General features: G+C 46.6%; 2 protein-coding genes across 10 annotated transcripts in view; one reads left to right on the forward strand and one right to left on the reverse strand.

Moving 5' to 3' along the window:
- The window catches only part of LOC117438276 (ubiquitin-conjugating enzyme E2 R2-like), a 78,645-nt gene extending 67,985 nt beyond the window's left edge, over nt 1-10,660 (forward strand). Inside the window, exons 4-5 of the mRNA XM_034073797.1 lie at nt 5,404-5,538; nt 9,708-10,660. Of these exons, the coding sequence (XP_033929688.1) occupies nt 5,404-5,538; nt 9,708-9,921 (349 nt within the window). The 3' untranslated portion in view covers nt 9,922-10,660. The remainder of the gene's footprint in view (nt 1-5,403; nt 5,539-9,707) is intronic.
- Nucleotides 10,661-14,833: 4,173 nt separating this feature from the next.
- The window catches only part of LOC117438277 (ubiquitin-associated protein 2-like), a 128,350-nt gene continuing 121,519 nt past the window's right edge, over nt 14,834-21,664 (reverse strand). For all 9 annotated transcript variants that reach the window (XM_034073803.1, XM_034073799.1, XM_034073798.1 and 6 more), the window contains one exon: nt 14,834-15,953. In XM_034073803.1, the coding sequence (XP_033929694.1) occupies nt 15,858-15,953 (96 nt within the window). In that variant the 3' untranslated portion in view covers nt 14,834-15,857. The remainder of the gene's footprint in view (nt 15,954-21,664) is intronic.

Consider the following 21,664-nt stretch of genomic DNA (forward strand, 5'->3'; position numbering starts at 1 on the left):
ATGGCACTAGTTCTCTGATTTCTGTTGTTCTTTACCATGGTGCAATTTTTGGTGCTTACTCTTGGAACATGTTTGGCTTAAGGGTGATATTTGGGGAGAAAATATTCATCAGCTGTATCAGCAAGTGCAAATAAACCTTGTCCTTAACTGTTAGCCTGCTGCCAGCATCACCTGTTGGGCTAAGTGCGAATAGAAATGTGTCCTGCTGGGGTCCATCTGGCTTTGCAAGGCTCCAGAGTGTCAGACAGGAGGCAGCAGATCTGAAGGTGTGGGAGGGGGAGTGTGCTTGTTGTAATGAGCTGTGTGTGTAACCTAGGGTGTCTCTTCAGCTTCTGAATTTTGTAAATCCTCCTGGGTATTGACTGTTTACTACAGATGACTGTGGTTGAAGTACATGGAGGTGGAAATGTCATTCAACATGGAAAGCATCTGTACTTCCACCTCTAATGGTGTTAAGCATGCTCATGAATTTTTTTAAACATGGTCAATATGGTCTTTCCCATCACTCGGAGCTAGATAAGACAAGCTTAAGTAAATATGGCAAACATCCTGCAATATGTGAAGGAATGCAGCTGTGATCTTTGTAGCAGAATATACTGCTTTTCCTCGTGTCCTGTAAAGATGAGGAAATAAATGGTGGCATGGCTTAGGGGTTGAGGCTCTGATAATTTTAGTTGCCTGTCTCCAAATATGTCCAGGCCTCACTCTGTCCTTTAAGGTGCACAGGCCAGAACTGAGCACAGTATTCAGGATGTTGGCATATCTGTTTCTTGTGAATCACAGAATCCCAAGGGTTGGAAGGGACCTCGAAAGATCATCTAGTCCAATCCCCCTGCAAAAGCAGGGTAACCTAGAGTACATCACACAGGAACTTGTCCAGGCAGGCCTTGAATATCTCCAACATAGGAGACTCCACAACCCCCCTGGGCATCCTATTCCAGTGCTCTGTCACTCTTACAGTAAAGAAGTTCTTCCTGATGTTAACATGGAACCTCCTATGCTCCAGTTTACATCCATTACCCCTTGTCTTATCACTGGATATCACTGAAAAAAGCCTAGCTCCATCATCCTCAGTTGCTGAGGTAAGTAGCTTGAGAGAGGATGCCTGCAACACCAGAGCGGGGAGAGATCAGCGTCCAGGAGCCTCACCTCAGAGCGACAAGAGCCACTGAGGAGGGAGCCTCAAGTCCTCAACAGGACTTGCCCAGGAGCTAGCAGCTCAGCTCCTGCAAGGAGCTGACTCACCGGGGGTGGAGCCAGGAGGAGTGGCACCAGCTGTGAGTAGTTAAAAACCTACCCAGGGAGCAGGTTGAGGCAGTTTGTGTGGCAGTTCTCGCAAACAGGTGAGTGTGATAACCACCTCATCAAGAGGACTCGCCTGGAATGCAGGAGGCGGAAGGACTGCTTGTTTGTGTGGAGAGATGTAGACAGATCAATCGACCAGATAGATCATGGTTACAACATGATCAAAAACTGTAGTGAGTAATAATGTGGGTATCCAGACAGAGCCTTCCTGCAGACATGCAGCCGTCCAGGTCTCTGGCTGCAGCGAATGCCTGAGCCTGGCACTTGCATTGGAGGGAGCCAGTGACACTGCTTGCGTTCGCTGTGAGCAAATAAATGATCTGCTCAGGCAGATGGTTGAACTGAGGGAGGAGGTAGAAAGGTTGAGAGCCATCAGAGAATGCAAAAGTGAAATAGATTGGTGGAGCCACACCCTAAGGCAAGGGCAGAGGGAAGTGTCTGAAGAAGTGATGGATCCCCTTCCCTCCTACCATCAGACAGGAGAGAACTTAAGGGACAAAGATGTACAGAGGGAAGTCCCTCCTTGGAGAGAGAAGCGAAAACCCTTGCAATCCCTTCCTCCCTCCCAGTTGCCCTTGAATAACAGGTATGAGTCCTGGAAGTACAGGTCCAGGTAAACGGAGATGGAGAGGTAAATCTATCTGGTGAGTCACCTAGGGCTTGTCACTCACCCCCATGCCTTAGAACTTCCCCAGCCAAGAAGAGAAGAAGAGTAATTGTGGTGGGTGACTCCCTTCTGAGGGGAACAGAAGGGCCCATTTGTCAACCAGATCCATCCCATAGAGAAGTCTGCTGCCTAGCAGGGGCTCAGATTAGAGATGTTAAAAAGAAACTCTCTGATCTGGTGCAGCCCTCTGACTACTATCTGCTGCTGGTTTTTCAGGTTGGCAGTGATGGAATTATTACAAGGAGGGCAAGGACAATGAAGAGAGACTTCAGAGCCCTGGGACAGCTGGTTAAAGGGTCTGGAGCGCAAGTCGTGTTTGCCTCAATATCTGTTACAAGCAAGGGTGAAGAGATAAATAGGAAGAATCTGCAGATTAATGTATGGCTGTGTGACTGATGCCAAAGGCAGGGTTTTGGGTTTTTCAATCATGGTCTGCTGTATGAGACACCTGGTTTGCTGGTGGCAGGTGGGATACACCAGTCCCAGAGAGGGAAAAGGGTTTTGGGGCAGGAGTTAGAAGGCCTTATTAACAGGGGTTTAAACTAGATATGATGGGGGGAGGGGATTTAACTGAGCCTGTTAGGGACAAGCTAAGAGAAACATGCTAGGGCTTGAAGGATGGTGGACTAGGGAGGACTATCAATCTATTGTTTCATTTGTGGGAAAGGATAGTTTTTTAGACCCTGTCCCTCAGGGGAAAAAGGGTACTAGGACAAGAGTTAGCAGAGCTCACTCACAGAGCTTCAGGTTAGATTCAAAGTGAGAGGGGGTTGTAGCTGGGTTTGAACTAGTGGGGCATTGTTCTAGTACTAATGAAGACCAAAAGGCCTCCTGCCTGTACCCTCAACAAGTTCACTGATGACACTCAGCTGGGAGGAGTGGCTGACACACCAGAAGGCTGTGTTGCCATTCAGCGAGACCTGGACAGGCTGGAGAGTTGGGTGAGGAGAAACTTGATGAAATTCAACAAGGGCAAGTGTAGAGTCTTGCATCTGGGGAAGAACAACCCCATGTACCAGTACAGGTTGGGGGTTGACCTGCTGGAAAGTAGTGAAGGGGAAAGGGACCTGAGGGTCCTGGTGGATAGGAGGATGACCATGAGCCAGCAATGTGCCCTTTTGACCAAGAAGGCAAATGGCATCCTAGGGTGCATTAGAAAGGGTGTGGTTAGTAGGGCAAGAGAGGTTCTCCTCCCCCTCTGTTCTGCCTTGGTGAGGCCGCATCTGGAATACTGCGTCCAGTTCTGGGCCCCTCAGTTCAAGAAGGACAGGGAATTGCTTGAAAGAGTCCAGCGCAGAGCCACAAAGATGATGGAGTGGAACATCTCCCTTATGAGGAGAGGCTGAGGGAGCTGGATCTCTTTAGCTTTGAGGAGACTGAGGGGTGACCTCATCAGTGTTTACAAATATGTAAAGGGTGATTGTCAGGATGATGGAACTAGTGTTTTTTAGTTGATGCCCTGTCTTACTATTGCTTTGTTTCCTGATGATGCCTATTTTTGTTGACTTTTTTGGGTGCTGTATTGCGTTGAGCTGGTTGCAGAAATTGGCCAGTTACAACATTACTGTCAGTACAGCCTAAGCCGAAACCTCTTAATTTGTACTGGAGAGTAAAAATTTTCTAGGACAAATATGTAGGTACCTCTAAAGGTGGAACTGAGAAGCTACAATGTAGATAGTAGCTGGAACAAAAAAAAAATCCATGGGAGTATGGGATCCACTCTGTAATGTCTGGTTTTGTTTAGATTCAATTCATGTCTGAGCCTTCTGTTGCTATGTGGAGAGAAAAAGGTACTTGGCAGGTCTGCTTCCTTGAGCGTCTACTGGCTTCTCTTCTGATAAAGGGATGTAAAGGGACTCACTGTGGAGACAAGAGCACCATAAACACTTAAAGTGGCTTGGCAACTGAGGAGCATGCTCTTCCTCAGAATGGGGTGGGGGGATGTAAGAAAACAGAAGGTGGGCTTGAAATCCCCACTCTTCATGCAAACAACTTGAATGAAACAACCTCGTCTGAGGGAGAAACAGATCCATGACTGTACTGGAAAGAGTTAGTCTGCATCCAGCCTGGTGCATTTTGCATTTGATGCTAAGGATGTTTTCACAATAAAGTTCAACTATGTGTGACTGGTTTTGGTCTTGTCAAATCCCGATCAAGGACTTTTCAGTCTCTCATGTTCTGCCAATGAAGAGGGGCACAAGAAACCGGGAGGGAGCAGACAGGACACCTGACCGAAACTAGCCAAAAGGGTATTCCATACCACAACACGTCATGCCCAGTATATAAACTGAGGGGAGTTACCCAGAAGGGACCAATTACTGCTCGGGTTGTGCTGGGTATTGGTCAGTGGGTGGTGAGCAGTTGTATTGTACATCACTTGGGGTATCTGAGGTTTCATTTCTTCTTTTTTCCCTTTACTGTTATTATCATTATTGGTATTGTTGATTTCCTTTGTATTATCACTATATTGTACTTTATTTTAGTTATTAAACTGTTCTTATCTCAACCTATGGGATTTCCATTCTTTTGATTCTCTTCATGAGACTAATCTGGTATGTGTACTCGGTATTGTCACCTTTGTCCCTCGGGAGCCATTTGGTAAGAACTATTAATGATTACCCCCTTGGCCTTTTCTCCTCAGAGAGCCAACCTGTAACAGGAACATCTTCCTACAGCTTCCATCCTTCCTTTCTGCCTTCATTCCTTCCTTCCCCCTTCCTTCCTTCCAATATCCTTCTTCTCCTCCAGGATAATTACAGTAGTATCTGAGACTTTTGAAGATTTTGAATATCCTTTGAATACCCTTGAAACCAGGGTGTTTTTTTCGCAAGGCACCAGCATGTTGTTGTATATGGTTCAGATCTTGCTTATGGTTAAATAGCTACATGTGGCGACTCCACTCCCTGTGAGCAGCTTTAGTGGCACACAGGCTGCGGAGAGACCACAGCTCCAATACCTTAACATGCTGTGGGGCAGGGAAGGCAGTGCAGCCTCATCCAATGGGAGGACTACTACGACCCGAAGCCTACATGGGGTAGGCAAAGAGCCTCACTTTCTGCTGGGAAGCCAAATGTAATGAGGAACATGCTGACCAAGCAGGTTTGCAACCCTGCACTATTCATGGGTGGTGTGGACAAATTGAATTCTGGTCTAATGCAAGCTTTGCCTGCTACTACCCTATCACAAGCATGATAGTCTATTGTCAGATCAGGTCATTGAGGTTTGTATTGTGTTACCTCCCTACACAGATGTCCAGGATCTGAAGTTCATAAATATCTGTTATCACATCAACTGTTATCCTTAGGTATCCTTAATTATCCATAATTTAAGTTTTTACTTTAAACAAGTTTCTGATGCATCACCTAAAGAAGATGGCATCCAGAATCTGTGAATGTGTTAGATCTGACTGCTGTTGTGGTTACTTTTTTCAGGACTATCTTACTGAGTGTGATCTCTTTGCTTAATGAGCCCAACACATTCTCTCCTGCCAATGTGGATGCATCAGTCATGTTCAGGAAATGGAGGGACAGTAAAGGAAAAGACAAAGAATATGCTGAAATCATAAGGTAAGACTTGTCATGTGTGATGCTGTACTACTGGCCTCCTGGTTTTAATTCTATGAAACAGGTTGCTTGCAGAATTTGCTGAAACCAGCTTCTTGCTGTGGTTGCTCCTTTCAAAATGAATTTTATAGTCTTATTCAAACTCTACGCTTCTGGTCACAGAATCACAGAATCCCAAGGGTTGGAAGGGACCTCAAAAGATCATCTAGTCCAATCCCCCTGCAAAAGCAGGGTAACCTAGAGTACATCACACAGGAACTTCTCCAGGCAGGCCTTGAATATCTCCAACATAGGAGACTCCACAACCCCCCTGGGCAACCTGTTCCAGTGCTCTGTCACTCTCACAGTAAAGAAGTTCTTCCTGATGTTCACACGGAACCTCCTATGCTCCAGTTTACACCCACTGCCCCTTGTCCTATCACTGGATATCACTGAAAAAACACTAGTTCCATCATCCTGACAATCACCCTTTACATATTTGTAAACACTGATGAGGTCACCCCTCAGTCTCCTCAAAGCTAAAGAGATCCAGCTCCCTCAGCCTCTCCTCATAAGGGAGATGTTCCACTCCATCATCTTTGTGGCTCTGCGCTGGACTCTTTCAAGCAATTCCCTGTCCTTCTTGAACTGAGGGGCCCAGAACTGGATGCAGTATTCCAGATGCGGCCTCACCAAGGCAGAACAGAGGGGGAGGAGAACCTCTCTTGCCCTACTAACCACACCCTTTCTAATGCACCCTAGGATGCCATTTGCCTTCTTGGTCAAAAGGGCACATTGCTGGCTCATGGTCATCCTCCTATCCACCAGGACCCTCAGGTCCCTTTCCCCTTCACTACTTTCCAGCAGGTCAACCCCCAACCTGTACTGGTACATGGGGTTGTTCTTCCCCAGATGCAAGACTCTACACTTGCCCTTGTTGAATTTCATCAAGTTTCTCCTCACCCAACTCTCCAGCCTGTCCAGGTCTCGCTGAATGGCAACACAGCCTTCTGGTGTGTCAGCCACTCCTCCCAGCTGAGTGTCATCAGTGAACTTGTTGAGGGTACACTCGGTTCCCTCATCCAGGTCGTTGATGAAAATATTAAACAGCACTGGTCCCAGCACTGACCCCTGAGGGACTCCACAACAGACCTCCAGCTAGATTCTGTGCCATTGACCACAACTCTCTGCCTTCTTCCTTTCAACCAGTTCTTGATCCACCTCACTACCTGATCATCAAGCCCACACTTCTTTAGCTTCTCTATGAGGATGCCGTGGGAGACAGTATCAAATGCCTTACTGAAATCAAGAAAAACCACATCTACTGCTCTACCATCATCCCTCCACCTAGTCACGTCCTCATAGAAGGCTATAAGGTTGGTCAAACATGACTTCCCCCTGATAAAACCATGTTGGCTGTTCTTAATGACCCCCTCATCCTTGATATGCCTAGAGATGGCTTCAAGAATATGTTGATCCATCACCTTTCCAGGGACGGAGGTAAGGCTGACCGGTCTATAATTACCCGGGTCCTCCTTGCCCTTCTTATTGACTGGCATGACATTTGCCATCCTCCAATCCTCAGGCATCTCTCCCGTTTCCCACAACTTACCAAACATGATGGAGAGTGGCCTAGCAATGACCTCTGCCAGCTCCCTCAGGACCCATGGGTGTCTTCCATCCGGACCCATCAATTTATAGACGTCCAGATTGCATAGCTGATCCCTAATCCAATCCTCATCTACCAAAGCAAACTCCTCCTTTGTCCTGATTCCTTCTGGGGCTATAGGGATCTGGGGCCCCTGGGGAGAGTCTGCAGGAGTAAAGACAGATGCAAAGAAGGCATTCAACACCTCTGCCTTCCTTATATCCTCTGTCTCCAAGGCACCCACCTCGTTCAGCAGTGGGACTATATTGCCTCTTGTGTTAGTTTTATTTGCTATGTATTTGAAGAAGCCCTTTCTATTGTCCTTAACCCGACTTGCAAGATTAAGTTCCAAGGAGGCCTTAGCTGTCCTAATTGCCTCCCTACATCCTCTAACAACTGTCCTATATTCCTCCCAAGTGGCCAGCCCCTCTTTCCATAATCCATAGATTCTCCTTTTCCACTTGAGTTTGCCCAGCAGCTCCTTGTTTAACCACGCTGGTCTCCTAGCTCCCTTACTTGATTTCCTACCCATTGGGACGCTCTGATCCTGAGCTTGGAAGAAGTGGTCTTTGAATGCTGATCAACTATCTTGAGCCACCTAGTACCCTTTCCCATGAGACTTCTCTTAGCAGTTGATTGGAGAGGCCAAAGTTGGCCCTTCGGAAATCCAGAACTGTGGCCTTGCTAGGTATTCTATTCCTCCCACACAGGGTCCTAAACTCCACCATCTCATGGTCATTGCAGCCAAGGCTGCCATCGACCATTACCACTTCAGCCAGACTCTCCTTGTTGGTGAGTACTAGATCCAGCAGCGCTCGTCTGCTAGTTGGTTTGTCCACCATTTGCATTAAGAAGTTATCATCAGTGCCCTGGAGGAGCCTCCTAGACTGTGAATGATTGGCTGTGTGAGTCTTCCAGCAAATATTGGGATAGTTAAAATCCCTTTTAGTATTTTCAGCTCACAAGTGTTGCAAACTTCTGGGGCAGGAGGACCAGGTCAATCTGTCTTCAACTGGGATTTACTGGCAGCAAATAAGTTTTGCAGAGCATCATGACAATTCAGTCTGAAAAAGAGCAATTTGAAGTCCCCACTTGACTCTGAGAACTGCTTGCATTGCTTGGGTTGATTCAAACTGACTTCATCCTACTAATTTTTTGCTTAATGCACTCATGAATTATCATCTTGTCCCTCCAATTTGAAGGAATATCAGCAGAATTTGGCAAGCTCTTGCAAAGCTGGGTTTAATTAGTTAGAAGCACTGTTCAGTCTTGATTGTACTTTGAGAAGTTCATGGTTCATCAGGTGCTGTAGGGAGATCACATAAACTTGAGCCACGGTTGCTGTGGAGTGGCAGATGGGCAGCCCATATTGCAGTGGGACTGCTGTCATGCTTGCCTAGGGCAAGACCACATCTGCATTGCCTCCACTAGCTGGGTGTCACAGAACGATTGGTCCCCTTAGGCCAGTGGACAAGATGTGTTAGGGAGACTTTCCCACTGAGTCATGAGCTGCCAAATTCTTGTGGGAATTTCAATCTTGAGCATGTTGGTGTAATCAGTGGTAGAGGGTAGCTGTGGATGGTATCTCTGAACCTACCTTAATAAGTCACCTTAGCAAATCCATAACTGTCGTGTTTTAAAACCCAGTCAGTCGCGCAGTCTTGCTCGCTCCCCTCCCCCCCCCCCCCCCCCCCCCCCCCCCCCCCTTCTTCCCCCCACTCCCGGAGGGATGGGAAGGAGAATCGAAAGAATGTAACTCCCACAGGCGGAGATAAGGACAGTTTAGTAACTAAGGTATAACACAAATCACTACTGCTACCACCAATAATAATAATGATAAAGGAAATAATAAGGGAAGAGAAGACAGTACTACCTGCCTACCGATAATACCCAGATAATACCCAGCCCGACCGAGCACTGACCAATACTTAGTCCAACCCTGCAGTGAACTAGCCCTTCAGGGTAACTCTCAGTTACATCCTGGGCATGATATGCTGTGGTATGGAATACTTCTTTGGTCAGTTTGGGTTAGGTGTCCTGTCTGCTTCCTCCCGGCTTCCCTTCCTCTCTAGCAGAGCATGAGACTCGGAGAGTGCTTGGTCAGACTAAACATTTGAGCAGTAACTAAAAACATCTGTGTTATTAGCGCTGTTCCCAGGCCGAAAGTCAAAAACACAGCGCTGCACCAGCTACTAAGAAGGAGAAAAAAGACTGCTACTGCTGAACCCAGGGCACTAACTATACCTTCTGTAACAAATGTACTGAAATTTGCTCTGGCCTCTTAGCAGGTCACTAATGTGGAATCCTTTAGAATAACTGATTTCATATGTTGCTAAGAGCACCCTTGGAGTGCTCCTAAGGAGTGCTCCTAAGCCTGGGGCTGTGGCAACTAAATCTCTTTCTAATGCTGCTTGTACTGCTTCAGCCAAATGTCAGTTCCTCTGACTGAGGTGTCAGGAGGGCTGGGGCTGGCCAGGAGGTGGGGAGTTGAGCCATGCTGCCAGCACATGGCTCTGCTCACACTGTTGTGCCCTCCTCCCTGCAGGAAACAGGTTTTGGCTACTAAAGTTGAGGCAGAAAAGGATGGCGTGAAGGTCCCCACTACACTGGCAGAGTACTGCATTAAAACTAAAGTGCCTTCCAATGACAACAGTTCAGATTTGCTTTATGACGACTTGTATGATGACGATATTGACGACGAGGACGAGGAGGATGCCGACTGTTATGATGATGATGATTCTGGCAATGAGGAGTCGTGACCTGCTCCCTCTATGCCCCTGTACTGCCCTGATGACTCAGGCCAGAAGAGAGCAGCGGTAACCTAGCAGCAGTACAGCAAAACCAGATGGGGAGTGGGGTGGGGGGTGTGGGCGTGGCTGTGATGTGTCAAAAAACCCCTGTCTCCTGTTGTATGGCTGTTTGCTCCTTTTTTTTATGGACCTCTTAAACCCTTTACAGAATGTTTTAATTCTTGCATTCTTAACCCTTTCATCACTGTATTATGATTTATTTTTTAAAAAGAAACTTCTTTTTTCACTTCTCTATGAAATGCTTACAGCAAAACAGGTTTGCTTGTGTTTAGATTCTTGAATTAAATACAGTCTTACATTGAGATGTTTAATGTATTTAAAGCTGGAACAAACCCGTTGGTTTTCAGGAGCTCAAGTGCTGCATTTACCTGGGAACTAAAATCCATACAAAGCAAACGGCCATGGTTTAGCTGCTCCATTTACAATAATAACATGTGTACATTCATTTAGTCTTGTCATGGTGGCTTTTCCTTTATAAGGTAGTTGGTTAAAGAGTATAAAGCTACTGTGTGTTGAGCTTAATGGGATGTCACTGAAAGGTACAGTATTCCTTTTCAGACTGCTTAAGAAGTTAGGAACTAGCTGGCCCCTGGAGCCCCAGAGGGCACAATCATCAGTTTGTCCCTGAAAAAGGTTTGTGATATGAACTCTAAAATAAACACTTAACACTTCATGTCTGTACAACTGAGCCCTGGATTGCTATTTATTTGTTTATTTATTTATTTATTTACTTTGACTAAGTTGAGATTGGAAAAGCTCAGTTTAGCCATGCTGCTGAGATCTGCTGCCAGCTGCCCCTCTCCCGAGGGAGGAAAACAGAAGTGCATCCTGTTGCCCAGTGGGCCAGCTTTCATCCCAAACTTGTTTTTTGGTAGTGGGAGAGACTGATAACCTCCTGCCCCAGTGCTCACTAGCAGCTCTTGCTTCCTGCAGCCCAAGTCCAGTGCTGGCCTGAGCCTTCTTTCTGTTGGTTATGTAGGTCACATGTTGTTAAATGCAGTCCTGCTATAGCTCTGTGGGGTTGGCAAAAGTCAAAGCTGCCTTTGATGCCTACCTAGGCTGTGGCTGCTGGGGCAGAGTATGGATGTGTGCCTGGCTGGCTGGGGCATGGGTGTGTACAGCACCACAGGTGAGGAGACTGCACTGCTTTCAGGCTGTAGGAAGGACAAGTTTTGACAGGCTATTTAGCAGCATGCTTCAGTTGGTGCACCAAGCTCAGTCTCCTGCATGTTTTGGGGAGGTCTTCTCAGAGTTTAGGGCTTTCCCTTGTGGGCAGTGGGGATCCTGCATGCTTATGTCTGCAGAACCCTCTTCCTCAGTTCAACACCTTCACCCTGTTGCAGTGTGCTCTCATTTGGCTGTGGTGCAGTGACTTGAATTCATCTTTTGCATGACCCCTTGATCAGCAGCCAGCCCTGCCCTCCTACACTGAGCCCTGGCACCTCCAGGAGCAGATCTGAAATGCTGGCCCTGCTTGAGCAAGAGCCTCCATTCCTACAGGTACAGAGGCAGTTACCATGATAAGAACTGCAGGTTTGAGCATTTGCTTATGCCTCCCCTTTGTATATCTCAGGGTTTTCCTTGGTATGTCACCAGCTGCAGGCCCTCAAGGGGTGCTTTGGTGGGAGTAAACTTTGCACTTGCTCATTCTTGTCCTGGTCCTTACCCCAAGATACATCTGATCACAGAATAAAGTGTACTGCCTAGAGGGAGAAGCAGGAAGAAAAACTGGTGGGGTTCAGAAGTGAGCAGGGCAGATGTGTTTTCAGAATTTTGCTTGACTGGGATTTGCTGCTGCAGGGGCAGCCCCTGCTCCTATACCCCAGGGTGTGCTGGTGGTACATCCCTCTACCTCTTGCAGAGTAAAGGCCACCTGAGCTCTGGATACCTTGTTTCCTCCCCCCCCCCCCCCCCCCCCCCCCCCCCCCCCCAGTGCTCCCTGTGATGGTCTACCCTTCTGTTTGCATGTTACCTAGGGAGGCAGCTGGACCCCTCTTGAAGTGTCCCACATGGGCTAATTCAGTTTGTCCTTCTAACAAGCACTGACTCAGGGAACTGGCATTTAGGGCAATGTCAGTGTTTGCAAATGGGCCCCAGTGCACCTGGCTGCAGGACTGGTCTCGGGCCACATTGGGGTAGAGGCCAGCCTCCAGATTTGGGGAGTGAAGGAACGGAGTATGGCAATGCTGGCTGTGCTGATGACTTGGTTTGAAATGATACTGCATCTTCCAGGTTTGCCCTTGTATTTTTCACTGTCCTCACTGAATACTCACCAGTAACTTGAATTTTCAAGCTTGGTAGTGTAAGATGCATTATCATGACTCTTCTGTTACCCTTTTTTTTCAAGACAACCTATTTTGTGAGCTACTCCATTAGCAGAGTAATTTGTCTTCCCCACTGTCCTGTGCAGTGTCATTGCTTGTTGACCTGCTGGTTTTTTGTTGTTTACTGAAATACAAGGGGTTTAAGGGTATTTAAGAACCTGTGGAAAAATGTTTACCTGATCTGTATTCCCCTTCAAATGCAGTTTCCACCTATTCTGAAGCCAGCAGCATACACTAGATTTCTTAGTAGTTTTTCTTAGCTGAAAGCACAGATGGGTTGTTGTGGGCTTTTTTAGTATAACTTACCAGAAAGAATTAACTGATGCAGTTTTTTGTGTTGTCTTCCCCTTCAATAGTTATCTTTTGTCTTTTTTGCACATCTGTCTACTAATAAAAATGTGAAATTAAGATATTCCTGGACTGCTACTTCACTGTTAATTGAGCTGGTTTATTTGCATTGTTTATTTAAAGCTTTGAATAACAGCTCTTTACAAGTTCATTGCTGCTCCAGTAGCAATGCCTATACATAAATATCTATAAGGTCATTGGAAAATAAAGCTTCCGATTAACAGTTACATGCCTGAACAGGCAAAAGGCCATGGGCTTTGTTGTTATATTTAGTCTTCTTAAGTCAGCAAAGGGGAGAGCAAGGAGAAGATGGTTCATGGTGTCATGACTGCAGCAGTGATGCAGGACTTGGGGTAAAGTTGCTGCTGCTGCCATGAGGCTGGGGTGCTGCTGATGGCTGGTTCCCTGGCAGGGCAGAAGCACAGCAGAGGAAGCATGTGCAAGTGGAAAAGTTTGCTTTTGCAGTGCCTTGCTGCTGCAGTCAAGCTAAAACCAGCAGGACGCATGTACAGGAGTTGCACTTACTGCACTTGAAATTGCTTGGAGGGCAGCAACTGCTGAGTCAAATGTGGTTGTGGCCTGAGTGGCTTTGTGCTTGAAGAATAGTGATGGAATTTCAGAGCTGCATTCCTAGATGAGTATCTATATTGAGGAATGGGATGAAGAGAGATGGTGCTGCCTGGGTCATCTGATTGGATCAGGCTAGCTTGTATCTCTTGCTTGGCTTCTACAACACCAGGCTGCCCAGAGCTACCAGTAGCTTCTTAATCCAGGTGTGGTACCAAAGCCAGGACAAGCTCTTGAGCCTGCCCTGCACTGGGTAAACCTGGCTGCCACATGTTGGTTGTGTTTGGGTTGTTTTGGGTTTTTTTCCCCCTTTCCTTGATGGCTGAGTGCAGCTGAGCAACCTTGGCTCTGCCATCACTGGTAGAACAGGGGATTAGTGAGGAAATGGCTGCAGAAGAGCCCTGCTGGAACCAACAGTGTAGGGAAAAGGGAAAATATCTTGTTTTGTCTTGCCTGGAGAGGAGAGACTACCTGTAGCTGACTGCAGTCAGGGCCCCAGAGTAAGGGGGGAAGATGCTGGAGTTGCCTTTGCTGTCTTGCGCTGGAGAAAAAAGGAGGATGCCAGAGGGCAATACCTCCATATGTGCCAGAGGGCATCACCTCCATATGTGGAAGTGTTGCCCTTTTGTACCCACAGCATCTGCTGAGGCTGGAAATTGTGCAGCTGGGGCCAGCAATGAAACATTAGCTGACATCTTTGTGAAGACATCTCCCTTGCAGCTACTTAAGGGGCTGCTGTGCACTAGCACCAACTTTCATCTGTTACCTTTTGCCACTTCCAACAGCTTCTGGACCCTAACAGACAAGCAAGGACTCACCTATACCTGTGGGGCAGCAGTGGAGTTCTATAAACAAAAAAATGTCTGAAGATGGCTTTTTGGGGTTGTGGGATGTTTTTCAAATGGCAGCTCTGACCACAGGTAAATTAGGGGCTGTTGCTTGGTCTCAGCTGTTGGTGCAACCCTTCTACAAGCTCTTAGTCTTGAGCCTGCAGAAGCATTTGCCCTCCTTGACATTCATTCCCTAAAGCTGGTGGAAGTGGGACAGAGCTGGTGGCTTGACCATTATCAAAACTTGAGCTAGAGCAGAGGAAGGCCAGTGCAGTTCATGTTGTGCTGCTCAGAGGGGAGGAGGAAAGCTGAGTGACACACTGACTTCTGGCAAGTGCATCCCACAGAATTAGGAAGTGCAAAGAAGACCCTCACCTGTGGCATGGATACAACATGGCTTCACATTTACCTATCCCTCTCTGCTATGAGGGGCAAGGATGTTCAGGAAGATGGGCCTAGAGCAGGAGCCACCCCTCAGGAGCCTTCACCTTGCTCCTGGTGGAGACCATGCCATGACCAAAGCAAGAGAGGGTAATGCTGCAGCTGTGCTGCCTCCTTACCTATCCCAGCTGCTCCACAGGGACTCAGAGCACAATGCCAGAGATATGATGCTTATGACCAGGATCCAATCCCTGCTGCAGGTGCCTCTGAGCTCTCAGCACTGAGGTGCACTCACCTTTGTCAGTATTTGGCATCCCCTTCAGACCCAGCTGCTGCTGTTACTCTCTAGGCAGGTAGAAATGGACAGGCTGAGCTCCTGAAACCTTTGAAAATGCAGACAAATACCAGCGATATGCTTCAATCTTTATTAGGTGGAGGAAGGGCTAAAACAAAATGAAACTCCAAAACCATTCACTGCAAGACCAGGAGTTGCCTCCAGAGTCTTGTTTAAAAAAAAAAGTGGGGATGGACAGGTGAAGTGACCATCCAGTAGCTCTGGCCTTCCTGGGTGATGTGACTCAGGGCAAAGAAAGGCATAAGACATAACTTATGCTTTTATTTAAGAAACTGCTACATAGTTTTTGCCTCTAAAGGTGCAAAGGAAGTTCCAGGATCCACTGAGCAATCTGAAATCTCTTGCTAGTGAAGCCACCCAATCGACAAACAAACCCCAACCAAACAGGGAAAGCCTTTCCTTTTTTTTTTCTTTTCTTTATTTTTCAATTTTTCAATAAGAAGATGAGGCTACAGCTCAGGGTTACAGTGAGCAAACTGCCCACAAGACTTCATCTTCCACAGCAGGAGGAGACAAAAGAAAGGGGAAGGCCCACAAAACTTTTTTTAAACTTTTTTTTCCCCTTTTTTCCCCTCTCTTTAAAGTAATAACTAGATTGGAGGCTGTGGACAGAAATCAAAGTAACAGGACACATCTTGATGTTTTGATTTTTTTTTGGGAGGGGGGCAGTAGGCCTCCTTATTTGCCTGAATTTAGAGCTGCATTAAATAAATAGGCTTTAGCTCAAAAAAAAGAAAAGAAAAAACCACCCAAAAAACCCAACAGTTTGTCTTCAACAGTTATAAAGCTTAAAAGCAAAAACAATGAAGGATGCTCTGATACAGAAGGAAAAATAATAATTAGTTTTCCTACAAAGAAAAGAAACCAGGCTCTATTAGAAATACATACATAAATATATTACATACAACAGCAACTCAGAGGATGGATGGCCGGATGGCTGCAGCTCTCCCCACACAGGCATTTGGCTGAGTAGTTACTACTTCTCCTAATAATTCCAGGAATGGGCTTCAGCTTTTTTTCATTTTCTCTTTTTTTTTTCCTTCTCTCCTTCCATTCTCTCCCTCCTCCCCAGTTCTGGATTTAGGTTGTCCAGTATGGAGAAGCTCCATAGGTAGTTTTGGTAGCCTGAGACTTTTGCTGCATGGTGCTGGGTTGGTTACGTTGGCCAGATCCACCCTAGAAATTGGAAAGGAAGGAGACATGGGCATCAGCTGCTATACCACCAGGGCTCCCAGGAAGACAAGCCTGTCTGTACACCAGCAAAAGAGCTACCACCCCCAGGGACAGACCTGACACAGCGATGCCCCCCCCCAAAACACATCAATTTCTGCTCTGCGATATCTCTGCATCTTGCAATGTAAGATAGCCATAGAGACACCAAGCAGGAACACAGGGACACACCATCCTGCTGCCCCACCCCCCCCAAGACAGATTCAAGCACAATATAGTGAGGAAAGGAAATGAATGGGCCAGTGAAACCAAATCAGGGTTGATATGTAAACTGTAAGGGGATGCTTGATTTTTTTACCCCCAGAATTACAGTACAAGTGCTCACATCCTGCTTTCCTGTTGCAGCCAGGGGACAGCAGCACCTGCCTCTGCTTCAGACCTCAAAGCCCATCTCTCCACACCACACATGAAGATGGCCTCTTCACAGAATCACAGACTGGCAGAGGCTGGTAGGGACCTCTAGAGGTCATCTAGTTCAGTTCCTCTGCTCAAGCCTAGAGCCAGTTGTCCAGGACTATGTCCTAACAGCTCCAAAGATGGAGACTCCACAACCTCCTAGGCAAACTGTGCCAGTGCTTGATCACCATCACAGTAAAAAAGTGTTTCCTGATGTTCAGAGGGAAATTTCTGTTCTCCAGTCTGCTATCATGTTGTTGTACTTTGTAGTGCTGGGTTATGATATGACAGAATCACTGAACATGAGACTAATTTGGTATGTGTACTCATATTGTCATCACCTTTGTCTCTCAGGAGCCATTTGGTGGGAACTACTGATAATTATGCCTTCAGCTTTTCTCCTCAGAGAGCCAACATGTAACAGGAACATCTTCAGCCAGCCTGCCTGCTTTCCTTCCTTCCAATATCCTTCTCCTCCAGGATAATTACAGTAGTATCTGAGAATTTTAAAGATTTTGAATATCCTTTGAATACCCTTGAAACCAGGCTGGTTCTTTTGCTAGGCACCAGCATGTTGTTGTATATGGTTCAGACCTTGCTTAGGGTTAAACGGCTACATGTGGCAACTCCAACCCCTGTGAGAAGCACTGCATCTTGAAGGAGAGGGACTCAGACTCAAGTGACAAGCACTGTGACTACTCAAACTCTGGCAACAAGGATTGCACCTACTTCAACCCCAGTGACACACACTATAACTACTCATATCCCAGTAGCAAGCACTAGAGCTACTCAAACCCCGGCAACAAGGATTGCACCTACTTCAACCCCAGTGACACACACTATAACTACTCAAATCCCAGTAGCAAGCACTAGAGCTACTCAAACCCCAGCAACAAGCATTGGAGCCACTCCAAACTCTGCAACAAGCACTGTAGCTACTCAAACTCTTATGACTAGTACCACGGCTACTCAGACTCTGGCAACAGGCACCGTAGTAAATTTTATCCCCATAACAAGCACTGCAGCCACTCAAACCCCAGAAGCAAGTATGGTGGCTATTGAAAATCTGGGGACAAGCACTGCAGCTGTTTTAATTCCTGTGACCAGTACTATACTATTCAACCTCAAACAAGAAGAATAATGACTCAGCCCTCAGTGATGAGTGATATAACTGAACCAGAGAACCAACCTGTGTCAGTATCAGCTGCCCCTGTCAGCAAGAGGAAATGGAAATGAAAAACAATTCTTTCAGTGAAGGAGGAAGAACCAGGACCATCATCAGAACAGGAAGAGCAGGCAGAACCAGAGGTAACCACTTAATCCTTATCCTTGACTGATCTGTGGAATACGTGAAAAGATATCAGCTGTCTTCCAGGTGAGTGCATCATCTGTGGAATCATGGAGAAGAAGTGGGATGGAAAACCCACCTCAATCCTATACGCACAGGTACGTGAATTGCAAGGAAAAACAACTGTGGATCAGGTGGCTTGGCATGTCAAAGCCACAGGACTATAAGGCTCTAGTAGACACCAGTGCACAGTGTACACTAATGCCATCAGGCTATCAAGGGGTAGAACCCATTTGTATTTCTGGAGTGACAGGAGGATCCCAAGAATTGACTCTACTGGAGGCTGAAATCAGCCTGACTGGGAAGGAGCGGCAAAAGCACCCCATTGTGACTGGTCCAGAGGCTCCATGCATCCTTGGCATAGACTACCTTAGGAAAGGATATTCCAAGGACCCAAAAGGGTACCAATGGGCTTTTGGTATAGCTGCCTTGGAAATAGAGGAAATTAAGCAGCTGTCCACCTTGCCTGGTCTCTCAGGGGATCCTTCTATTGTTGGGTTGCTGAAGGTCGAAGAACAACAAGTGCCAATTGCAACCACAACAGTGCACTGGCAGCAATATCACACCAACCGAGACTCCCTGATTCACATCCATACAATGATCCATAGACTGGAGAAACAAGGAGTGATCAGCAGGACCTGCACACCCTTTAATAGCCCAATATGGCCAGTGTGAAAGTCTAATGGAAAGTGGAGACTAATAGTAGCCTATCACGGCCTGAATGAAGTCACACCACCATTGAGTGCTGCTGTACTGGACATGCTAGAACTTCAATATGAACTGGAGTCAAAGACAGCTAAGTGGGATATCACAACTGATATTGCCAATGCATTTTTCTCAATTCATTTGGCAGCAGAATGCAGGCCACAGTTCACTTTTACTTGGAGGGGTATCCAGTATACTTGGAATCAACTACCCCAGGAGTGAGTAGAAACACAGCCATGTGCCATGGACTGATCCAGATTGCACTGGAACAAGGGCAAGCTCCAGATCATCTGCAATACATCGATGACATTATTGTGTGGGGTGATAATAGTTTTGAGAAAGGGAGGAAAATCCAAATCCTTCTGAAGGGCGGTTTTGCCTTAAAATGAGTAAGGTCAAGGGACCTGTACAGGAGATTCAATTTTTGGAAATCAAATGGCAAGACGGAAGTCACTATATCCCCACAGATGTGATCAACAAGATAACAGCAATGTCTCCACCAAATAATAAGAAACACAAGCTTTCTTAGGTGTTGTGGGGTTCTGGAAAATGCGCATCCAAAATTACAGTCTGATTGTAGCCCATCTTTATCACATAACGCAGACGAAAAAATTATTTCAAATGGGGCCATGAGCAACAACAAGCCTGTGAACAAATTAAATGAGAGTTTGGACCAGTTCGGACTGGGCGAGATGTGAAAAATATTCTTTACACCACAGCCAGGGAGAATGGTCCTATCTGGATTCTATGGCAGAAAGTTCCAGGGGAGACTCTAGGTTGACCCCTTGGTTTTTGGAGTTGGGGATACAGAGGATCTGAGGCCGGCTATACTCCCAACTGAATAAAGAGATACTGGCAGCTTATGAAGGGGGTCGAGCTGCTTCAGAGGACTCACTATACAATAAAATGTCAGAAAGTGAGAAGTGATAAGCATTGGAGATGGAAGGCAGCTACATGGAGTCCCCTACAAGTTACAGAAACTGCTGAAGGAGAAGGTGAGTCAAGTCACTTTATAGAGGTGAAAGCCATCCAGCTGGCCTTGGACATTGCTGAACAAGAAAAATGGCCAGTACTTTTATCCTGACTCATGGATGGTAGCAAACACCCTGTGGGGGTGGTTGCAGCAATAGAAGCAGAGTAACTGGCAACACAGAGGTAAACCCATATGGGCTGCTGTGCTGTGGCAAGATATTGCTGCCCAGGTGCAGAACATGGTGGTGAAGGTACACCACATAGATGCTCATGTGCCTAAGAGTCGGGCCACTGAGGAACATAAGAACACCAACAGGTGGATAAAGATGCTAAGACTGAAGTGGCTCATGTGCATGTAGATTGGCAATATAAGGGTGAATTATTTTTAGCCCAGTGGGCGCATGGCACCCAAGGCAGAGATGCAACATATAGATGGACTCATGATCAAGGGGTAGACTTAACAATGGACACTATTGCCCAAGTTATTCACAAATGTGAAATATGTGCTGCAATTAAGCAAGCCAAGCAGTTAAAGTCTCTCTGGTATGGAGGACAACGGCTCAAGTACAAATATGGGGAGGCCTGGCAGATTGATTGTATCACATTCCCACCAACCCACCAAGGCAAGCACCATGTGCTCACCATGGTGGAAGCATCCACTGCATGGCTGGAAACGTAAACTGTGCCCCACGCCACTGCCCACAACACTATCCTGGGCCTTGAGAAACAAGTCTTTTGGCGACACAGCACCCCAGAGAGAATTGAGTCAGACAATGGGACTCATTTCCAGAACAACCTTATAGACACTTGGGCCAAAGACCATGACATTGAGTGGGTATAGCACATCCCCTATCACACACCAGCCTCTGCAAAAATCAAATGAGACAATGGGCTGTTCGAAAATTACACTGAGAGCAGTGGGTGGTAGGACTTTCAAACACTGGGATACACATTTACCAAAAGCCATCTGGTTAGTCAACACTAGGGGATCTGCAACAGGGCTGGGCCAGCCCAGTCAGAACTTTTACATACTGTAGAGGGGGATAAATCCTGTGGTGCGCATAAAGAATTTGCTGGGGAAGACAGTCTAGGTTATTCCTGCTTCAGGTAAAGGCCAACCCATTCATGGGATTGCTTTTGCTCAAGGACCTGGGTGCACTTGGTAGGTAATGCAGGAAGATGGGAGAGTATAGTGTGTACCTCAAGGGGATTTAATTTTTGGTGAAAACAGCCAGTGAATTTAATTGCATGCTGTTGCCTGCTATATACTTCTATGGTAGCTAGATGCCCATCACTGCACTGGACTTGGAGGCCTAACCCCGACTCCCTTTCAATCATCGCATTAACACAGAATGAATTTTGATAATCTGGATGAGTGCAGTGGTGATAAAATAAGAACTGGCTTTAGCATGCAATAATCCAACACCACACATCATCTCTCCTGCACTGAAGGACTGTTACTACAAATGGTGCCCAATGTCATGGACTGAATGAACTCAACCAACTCTTCTAGGGATGGCACATACACTAAAGGAGTGACATGTGTGTTTATGTATCTCAAGAGACAGAAAAGTTGATGGTATATCAGAAAATGTGGGATTTGAGCATGATGTAACTGTTATGGAATAAGCGGTGGATACTGTCCTGGGTTCAGCTGTAACAGCTGTTTTTCTTCCTAGCAGCTGGTGCAGTGCTGTCTTTTAGCTTTAGTCCAAGAAGAATGATGGTAACAGACCAATGTTTTAGTTGTTGCTCAGTAGCACTTACCCTGACCAAGGACTTTTTGAGACTCATGCTCTGCCAGGGAGGAGGGGAAGTCAGGAGGAAGCAGAGACAGAACACCTGACCCAAACTAACCAAAGGGGTATTCCATACCAGAGCACGTCATGCCCAGTATATAAACTGGGGGGAGTCACCTGGAAGGGATCAGTCATTGCTCAGGTCAGGCTGGGTATCCGTCTGCAGGTGGTGAGCAATTGTATTGTGCATCAATTGGTTTCCTGAATTTTTATTTCTCCTTTTTCATTGTTCCCTATTGTTAGAGTTATTCTCTTCCCCCATCCCACCACAGGTGGGTGCATGGTACTTAGTTGCTGGCTGGGCTTAAACCACAATAGTCCTTTGCATCTGGTCCTGTCACTGGGCACCACTGAAAAGAGCCTGGCTCCATTCCCTTCACACTCTTCCTTCAGGTATTTATATAGATTGCTAAGATCCCCCTGAGCCTTCTTTTCTG

This window comes from Melopsittacus undulatus, assembly GCF_012275295.1.
Source record: "Melopsittacus undulatus isolate bMelUnd1 chromosome W unlocalized genomic scaffold, bMelUnd1.mat.Z SUPER_W_unloc_4, whole genome shotgun sequence".
Lineage (NCBI taxonomy): Eukaryota > Metazoa > Chordata > Aves > Psittaciformes > Psittaculidae > Melopsittacus > Melopsittacus undulatus.